General features: G+C 50.1%; 1 protein-coding gene and 1 long non-coding RNA gene across 2 annotated transcripts in view; both read left to right on the top strand.

Annotated features, from left to right (window-relative positions):
• The window catches only part of samd4b (sterile alpha motif domain containing 4B), a 12,792-nt gene extending 8,141 nt beyond the window's left edge, over positions 1 to 4,651 (top strand). Inside the window, exons 8-10 of the mRNA XM_016258629.1 lie at positions 592 to 768; positions 1,298 to 1,381; positions 4,544 to 4,651. Coding sequence (XP_016114115.1) covers positions 592 to 768; positions 1,298 to 1,381; positions 4,544 to 4,572 — 290 coding nt within the window. The 3' untranslated portion in view covers positions 4,573 to 4,651. The remainder of the gene's footprint in view (positions 1 to 591; positions 769 to 1,297; positions 1,382 to 4,543) is intronic.
• A 37-nt stretch (positions 4,652 to 4,688) lies between these two features.
• Positions 4,689 to 7,557, top strand: LOC107572212 (uncharacterized). The gene is made up of 2 exons (XR_001607297.1): positions 4,689 to 5,000; positions 6,178 to 7,557. It is a non-coding gene; the product is annotated as an uncharacterized lncRNA (long non-coding RNA).
• The last annotated feature ends 1,522 nt before the right edge of the window (positions 7,558 to 9,079 follow it).

Raw genomic sequence — 9,079 nt, 5'->3', positions numbered from 1 at the left:
CTGATACAGTGAGAATATGAAGGAAAAAACAGCTCAAATTTACTCAAACTGAGCAAAAATATGAGTTTGCTGCAGATGCTGATATTTATGATGAAATTCTGATCTAAATCAATGAGATCTTTATAACAGTGCCGCAGATACTGACATAAAATGCTATAAATATTAGCGGTCGCTCTATATCTCCAGTAATATAAGATGAGAGTGAAATGCTCGAAACATATAATGCAGTGATTGAGAGCTGAAGAAATAAAGGCTCCTCAGAAGATGTGAGATGTTCTGGAGGCTTGTGAAGATCATTCCTCCGCTGAGGAACAGTGAAAGTAAAGCTTCTGGAAACAAACGCTCCTCAAAAGATCCTGAGGATCAGATTTGAGACTCTAAAACATGATTGATGGAGAATCAAGTAAAGCTGAGCTGCTTCAGTCCAGTAAGAGTTCATCTGGAGATATTACTGACGTTATTCTGACGCTTACTTGATCAAAACCAGTCCAGATCTGACACGAGAAGCTCCAGCTGAAGCTGGACATTTCTACAATTACACTAAAAGAGCTTTGACTGGATGAAACACTCTAAACTCTCAATCACAGACAGATCCTGGTTCTCAAGTAGCTGACAGTGTTTGGTGTGATGGTGTGTTTCAGAATCTGTGGTTTGGGAATCTTGGAGGCAGTAACAGCATGCCGAGCCAGAGCAGAAGTTCGGTGCAGAGAACTCATTCACTTCCAGTTCACACGTCTCCTCAGACCATGCTCCTGTTCCAGCAACAAGGTACTTGCTGTTCCTCAGACGCTGCTGTCTGCTTACACTGCTGACTTCGCAAGGACAAAGTCTGTTTTGATGTGAATGTTTATGGTATGCATACAGACGAACACATAGCTTTTAAAACTATAGAAGAAATGGTATGTAAATGTCATGATTATTGACTAAAATGATCACAGTATGAGTATTATCACTGAACTGCTAAAATGTGCTGGAAGAAGCACTGATGCACACTGAAATAATTTCATCAAGTTTTATGATAAAAATCATCAAACAACAAATAAAAATCGCGGCATAAAATAAATAACATTAACAATGACTGCCAGATTTTAAATGAACAAGGTAGGTTGGGTGACTTACTACATGATCCAACATATTACTACCTGTTCAAATGATACAAGTTTTGACAAAAGTTTTATAAAATGATAAAACTCACATTTCAGCCTTTAAAGCGCAATACTAACGATTATGAATTTTGCCGTGCAATGTCTACACACAAAGCCTTGGATTGATCACATACTCTTGTTTTCGTTCCCAGAATGCCAAGTTCCGGGGACGGATCTGGAGATCAACCCCACGCTGGAGTCTCTGTGCCTCAGCATGACAGAGCACGCCTTAGGAGGTACTACCAATCAGAGCGCGCCGTCATCCCGTCCCACCCAATCACAGCGTGCCGTCATCCCGCGCCACCCAATCAGAGCCCGCCGTCATCCCGCGCCACCCAATCACAGCGTGCCGTCATCCCGTCCCACCCAATCACAGCGTGCCGTCATCCCGCGCCACCCAATCAGAGCTCACCCAATCAGCGCTCCTCGTCATCCCGCGCCACCCAATCAGAGCTCACCCAATCAGCGCTCCTCGTCATCCCGCGCCACCCAATCAGAGCTCACCCAATCAGCGCTCCTCGTCATCCCGCGCCACCCAATCAGAGCTCACCCAATCAGCGCTCCTCGTCATCCCGCGCCACCCAATCAGAGCTCACCCAATCAGCGCTCCTCGTCATCCCGCGCCACCCAATCAGAGCTCACCCAATCAGCGCTCCTCGTCATCCCGCGCCACCCAATCAGAGCTCACCCAATCAGCGCTCCTCGTCATCCCGCGCCACCCAATCAGAGCTCACCCAATCAGCGCTCCTCGTCATCCCGCGCCACCCAATCAGAGCTCACCCAATCAGCGCTCCTCGTCATCCCGCGCCACCCAATCAGAGCTCACCCAATCAGCGCTCCTCGTCATCCCGCGCCACCCAATCAGAGCTCACCCAATCAGCGCTCCTCGTCATCCCGCGCCACCCAATCAGAGCTCACCCAATCAGCGCTCCTCGTCATCCCGCGCCACCCAATCAGAGCTCACCCAATCAGCGCTCCTCGTCATCCCGCGCCACCCAATCAGAGCTCACCCAATCAGCGCTCCTCGTCATCCCGCGCCACCCAATCAGAGCTCACCCAATCAGCGCTCCTCGTCATCCCGCGCCACCCAATCAGAGCTCACCCAATCAGCGCTCCTCGTCATCCCGCGCCACCCAATCAGAGCTCACCCAATCAGCGCTCCTCGTCATCCCGCGCCACCCAATCAGAGCTCACCCAATCAGCGCTCCTCGTCATCCCGCGCCACCCAATCAGAGCTCACCCAATCAGCGCTCCTCGTCATCCCGCGCCACCCAATCAGAGCTCACCCAATCAGCGCTCCTCGTCATCCCGCGCCACCCAATCAGAGCTCACCCAATCAGCGCTCCTCGTCATCCCGCGCCACCCAATCAGAGCTCACCCAATCAGCGCTCCTCGTCATCCCGCGCCACCCAATCAGAGCTCACCCAATCAGCGCTCCTCGTCATCCCGCGCCACCCAATCAGAGCTCACCCAATCAGCGCTCCTCGTCATCCCGCGCCACCCAATCAGAGCTCACCCAATCAGCGCTCCTCGTCATCCCGCGCCACCCAATCAGAGCTCACCCAATCAGCGCTCCTCGTCATCCCGCGCCACCCAATCAGAGCTCACCCAATCAGCGCTCCTCGTCATCCCGCGCCACCCAATCAGAGCTCACCCAATCAGCGCTCCTCGTCATCCCGCGCCACCCAATCAGAGCTCACCCAATCAGCGCTCCTCGTCATCCCGCGCCACCCAATCAGAGCTCACCCAATCAGCGCTCCTCGTCATCCCGCGCCACCCAATCAGAGCTCACCCAATCAGCGCTCCTCGTCATCCCGCGCCACCCAATCAGAGCTCACCCAATCAGCGCTCCTCGTCATCCCGCGCCACCCAATCAGAGCTCACCCAATCAGCGCTCCTCGTCATCCCGCGCCACCCAATCAGAGCTCACCCAATCAGCGCTCCTCGTCATCCCGCGCCACCCAATCAGAGCTCACCCAATCAGCGCTCCTCGTCATCCCGCGCCACCCAATCAGAGCTCACCCAATCAGCGCTCCTCGTCATCCCGCGCCACCCAATCAGAGCTCACCCAATCAGCGCTCCTCGTCATCCCGCGCCACCCAATCAGAGCTCACCCAATCAGCGCTCCTCGTCATCCCGCGCCACCCAATCAGAGCTCACCCAATCAGCGCTCCTCGTCATCCCGCGCCACCCAATCAGAGCTCACCCAATCAGCGCTCCTCGTCATCCCGCGCCACCCAATCAGAGCTCACCCAATCAGCGCTCCTCGTCATCCCGCGCCACCCAATCAGAGCTCACCCAATCAGCGCTCCTCGTCATCCCGCGCCACCCAATCAGAGCTCACCCAATCAGCGCTCCTCGTCATCCCGCGCCACCCAATCAGAGCTCACCCAATCAGCGCTCCTCGTCATCCCGCGCCACCCAATCAGAGCTCACCCAATCAGCGCTCCTCGTCATCCCGCGCCACCCAATCAGAGCTCACCCAATCAGCGCTCCTCGTCATCCCGCGCCACCCAATCAGAGCTCACCCAATCAGCGCTCCTCGTCATCCCGCGCCACCCAATCAGAGCTCACCCAATCAGCGCTCCTCGTCATCCCGCGCCACCCAATCAGAGCTCACCCAATCAGCGCTCCTCGTCATCCCGCGCCACCCAATCAGAGCTCACCCAATCAGCGCTCCTCGTCATCCCGCGCCACCCAATCAGAGCTCACCCAATCAGCGCTCCTCGTCATCCCGCGCCACCCAATCAGAGCTCACCCAATCAGCGCTCCTCGTCATCCCGCGCCACCCAATCAGAGCTCACCCAATCAGCGCTCCTCGTCATCCCGCGCCACCCAATCAGAGCTCACCCAATCAGCGCTCCTCGTCATCCCGCGCCACCCAATCAGAGCTCACCCAATCAGCGCTCCTCGTCATCCCGCGCCACCCAATCAGAGCTCACCCAATCAGCGCTCCTCGTCATCCCGCGCCACCCAATCAGAGCTCACCCAATCAGCGCTCCTCGTCATCCCGCGCCACCCAATCAGAGCTCACCCAATCAGCGCTCCTCGTCATCCCGCGCCACCCAATCAGAGCTCACCCAATCAGCGCTCCTCGTCATCCCGCGCCACCCAATCAGAGCTCGCCGTCATCCCGCGCCACCCAATAACAGTGTGCCGTCATCCTGCGCCTTTTTTTTTTTTTTATAAAAAGGGGGTTAATGTAGTAATAATATGGTAAAACCTTTTACATTTTTCCACATTCGCTCATTAATGAGAAATTACTGATAGTGTTTTAGTTGAAAAATATTATGTTACGACTGTTCTATAAGATCACTTTTTGGCGGGTCAAAATGACCCGGGAATACGAAAGTTAAATATATATATTTTTAAGCGTTTTTCCCGTTCTCTCTCCGCAGATGGAATGGACAGAACGTCGACGATATGAGACTCAAGCCGGTGGAAGAACTGAATGAAGACTGCGCTTCTTGCTCCAGTAGCCCAGCACACACACACACACACACACACACACACACACACACACACACACACACACACAATACGAGTCACTACAGACCACACACAACTAACTGTGTATACGTTCTCTAATATTTTTCTACTTTATTGTACTTAAGTTTATTATAAAGGAAATACAGAAACTATTATATTGCGTAAGGGAGAGCAGGACGAGCGTCATTAGCTGGAGGAACGATGGTGCTTCTGGTCTGAGCCGTTTACATCCACTTCCTGTGTCCATCTGCCTGCATGAACTCTCACTCCTACGACGGACTTCCTCCTGTGCTTTTCTGTGTTTAGACTGCACCGGAGAGTTTACGCTGTGTTTATCTGTTATGATGCGTTCTTATTTCTGTCCAGGTACATGCGGTTTCACCCCGTGCCCCCCAATCACAGCGTGCCGTCATCCCGTCCCACCCAATCAGAGCGTGCCGTCATCCCGCGCCACCCAATCAGAGCTCGCCGTCATCCCGCGCCACCCAATCAGAGCTCGCCGTCATCCCGCGCCACCCAATCAGAGCTCGCCGTCATCCCGCGCCACCCAATCAGAGCTCGCCGTCATCCCGCGCCACCCAATCAGAGCTCGCCGTCATCCCGCGCCACCCAATCAGAGCTCGCCGTCATCCCGCGCCACCCAATCAGAGCTCGTCGTCATCCCGCGCTACCAAATCAGAGCTCGCCGTCATCCCGCGCCACCCAATCAGAGCTCGCCGTCATCCCGCGCCACCCAATCAGAGCTCGCCGTCATCCCGCGCCACCCAATCAGAGCTCGCCGTCATCCCGCGCCACCCAATCAGAGCTCGCCGTCATCCCGCGCCACCCAATAACAGTGTGCCGTCATCCTGCGCCTTTTTTTTTTTTTTATAAAAAGGGGGTTAATGTAGTAATAATATGGTAAAACCTTTTACATTTTTCCACATTCGCTCATTAATGAGAAATTACTGATAGTGTTTTAGTTGAAAAATATTATGTTACGACTGTTCTATAAGATCACTTTTTGGCGGGTCAAAATGACCCGGGAATACGAAAGTTAAATATATATATTTTTAAGCGTTTTTCCCGTTCTCTCTCCGCAGATGGAATGGACAGAACGTCGACGATATGAGACTCAAGCCGGTGGAAGAACTGAATGAAGACTGCGCTTCTTGCTCCAGTAGCCCAGCACACACACACACACACACACACACACACACACACACACACACACACACACACACACAATACGAGTCACTACAGACCACACACAACTAACTGTGTATACGTTCTCTAATATTTTTCTACTTTATTGTACTTAAGTTTATTATAAAGGAAATACAGAAACTATTATATTGCGTAAGGGAGAGCAGGACGAGCGTCATTAGCTGGAGGAACGATGGTGCTTCTGGTCTGAGCCGTTTACATCCACTTCCTGTGTCCATCTGCCTGCATGAACTCTCACTCCTACGACGGACTTCCTCCTGTGCTTTTCTGTGTTTAGACTGCACCGGAGAGTTTACGCTGTGTTTATCTGTTATGATGCGTTCTTATTTCTGTCCAGGTACATGCGGTTTCTTAGCACTTATCCGTGAGATGTTTACCAGGCGTCACTACAGCCGTGAGCGTGTCCTGAGTTTGTAAATACGCAGGTATAGGCAAATCAGAATATGACCCGAGAGACTTTATCCAAATGATTTTTATACGCAGATCTATGAAGTAAAGACGCGAGATCGAGCTGTGCTCGTCTGTTGCTCCGCCCCTCCGTGACTGACAGGGACGTCAGACAATGACAGACTCCGCCTCCTACCGACTGATGCAAAAACCCACCAATCAGATTCCATTTCATCGTCGTCGTCGTCAGCTTTGATTTCCTCCTGTCTTGACAGAATCGCAGCGGTGCTTGTAAACGGCAGGTTTCTGTGGATTCATTTGTGGTGTTTTCTCGTTGAATGGTACAGTCTGTGAAAACCCCATTCAGCCTTACGGAGCATCAGAGCGCTGTGTGTGTGTTTTATACGTCTCTCCGACGCTGCTCTGTCTAGTAAAACTGTATTGACTGAAAAACAGGCTTGTTTGCTTTATTTGTGTATTCAGTCTGTTGCGTCACTGCCGTCTGTTTGTAGAGCTGAAACCGCTCGAGAACACGTCCTGCTCACATCACTCTAAAATCACAAAAAGAAATACTCACAATTATCTCACAATTCTGACTTTTCTCCAGTTTATATCTGAGAACAAAAATCAGAATTGCGATATATAAACTCCTAATTGCTTGCAAGTCTAAATATACACTGTGAGCCAGACGGATCTTCTGCGTTTGGTTCGGCCGATTCCTGTCGAGATGGGAGCGTGTCTGGACGTTCATCCGTCTCAGTCGCTCAGGATCTCATCACACTATGCAACCGCTTCAGTCTGACGTGTTTGTCCTCCATCCCCTTCATTCAGAGCGCAGCACAGTCTCGTGCTTCCTGGTGGAGACCGAAACCATCAGTGAGCGAGTGAACCAGAGTCGGCAGCTGGAGTCTGGTGTTTTATCTGTGTGCGGAACAGCCTGGCGCTGCTTCACACTGCAGCTCTCTGTCTTAATCGATTGCTTCATTAACGTGGGTCATAACGGGGTCAGGAACCCTTGAAGGAAACTGAACTTCCTCTGCATCCGTGTGGGGAAGAGAAGCTTTACTGGAGGGAATCATTCCAAAGATGTGAGCTCTCTGTCCTTCTGTCTTTCTCCCGGTGAGACCTCCGACTGTGAACCTCGGTACAGATGAAAGGTGCTTGGCATGAGATATTATTATTGTTATTATTAATATTATTATTACTGACATCTCTAGTGATGGGACTTGTGTGTGTTGCTCTGTTTGGTTGAATTCTTCTAATGTCTTTGTCATGCTTCTTACCTGAATGGACATCTGAATGGTAATAAATTGTTCATGTTTTGCATTTACTGAAGGCTTCCGCTGATTCTTTTCTCCATCTCTAACAGATTCAAACGTCCTGAAAGTATGTAGTCGTCCACTCGTCACTCTCTGGGTTATTCTTCAGTTCTGTACGTTGGGAGTCATTTGAGTAGCATTTATGAAGGGTATTATAACCTCACCGAGTCATCTAGTCATCTGCCAACAGTTTCTCCTCAGGCTGTTTGTCTGTTTAACGACTAACCAGCAGCTGTGTGTGTGTGTGTCGGCGCCGTGGGTGTAAATTTACAGATTAAGGGGTGGTAATATTATAATGAGATCCCTTTGTCACATCACCAAGAGAGCGAAATCAGACGCGCTGGTTTTCTCAGACGCTTGCAGAAAAAGGCTTCCCAAAACTAAGTTACTGGGTTCATCTTTTTCACGTTTCTTTGGTTGGTAGCTGCACCGGAGACCTGATTATAGCTCTTAACACCTGGAGAAGTCAGATTTTCATCATATGTCACCTTTAAATAAGAAATTAAACAAAGCACTTTATCAGTCAAATTCTGATTCACTTTTATCATGTTTTTAAATGTATTTTTTATTGCTGATGTTTTTTGGAAACAACCATTATTGCAATATGTGGCACTTTATAAAGTGTCAGGTAAATATGCTATATTATGGTAATCATTAAATAACATGATGTGAAAGTGACTTGATGTGTGGCATCCCATACTCGGAATTTGTGCTCTGCATTTCACCCATCCAAGTGCACACACACACAGATACACACACACTCACACACAGATACACACTCACACACACACAGATACACACTCTCACACACACAGATACACACTCTCACACACACACTCACACACACACACACACAGATACACACACAGATACACACTCACATACACACAGATACACACACAGATATACACACAGATACACACTCACACATACACACTCACACAGATACACACTCACACAGATTCACACAGATACACACACTCACACAGATACACACACTCACACAGATACACACACACACACTCACACAGATTCACACTCACACACACAACAGACCCACAGAAACAACAACCAACACCACACGCGCACACACACAGATACACACACACACACAGATACACACACACACACACACAGATACACACTCACACACACACACAGATACACACACACAGATACACTCTCTCACACAAACACCCACACACACACACACACAGATACACACTCACACAGATACACACACTCACACACACACACAGATACACACTCACACACACAGATACACACACACACAGATACACACTCACACAAACACTCACACACACACACACACAGATACACACTCACACAGATACACACACACACACTCACACAGATTCACACTCACACACACAGATACACACACACACAGATACACACACACTCACACACACAGATACACACACACACAGATACACACTCTCACACAAACACTCACACACACACACACACACAGATACACACACACACAGATACACACTCTCACACACACAC

The sequence above is a fragment of the Sinocyclocheilus grahami genome, unplaced genomic scaffold (assembly GCF_001515645.1).
Source record: "Sinocyclocheilus grahami isolate Dianchi unplaced genomic scaffold, SAMN03320097.WGS_v1.1 scaffold1717.1, whole genome shotgun sequence".
NCBI lineage: Eukaryota > Metazoa > Chordata > Actinopteri > Cypriniformes > Cyprinidae > Sinocyclocheilus > Sinocyclocheilus grahami.
The sequence above is the reverse complement of the archived record's forward strand: the minus strand, read 5'-3'. Positions and strand labels throughout refer to the sequence as shown.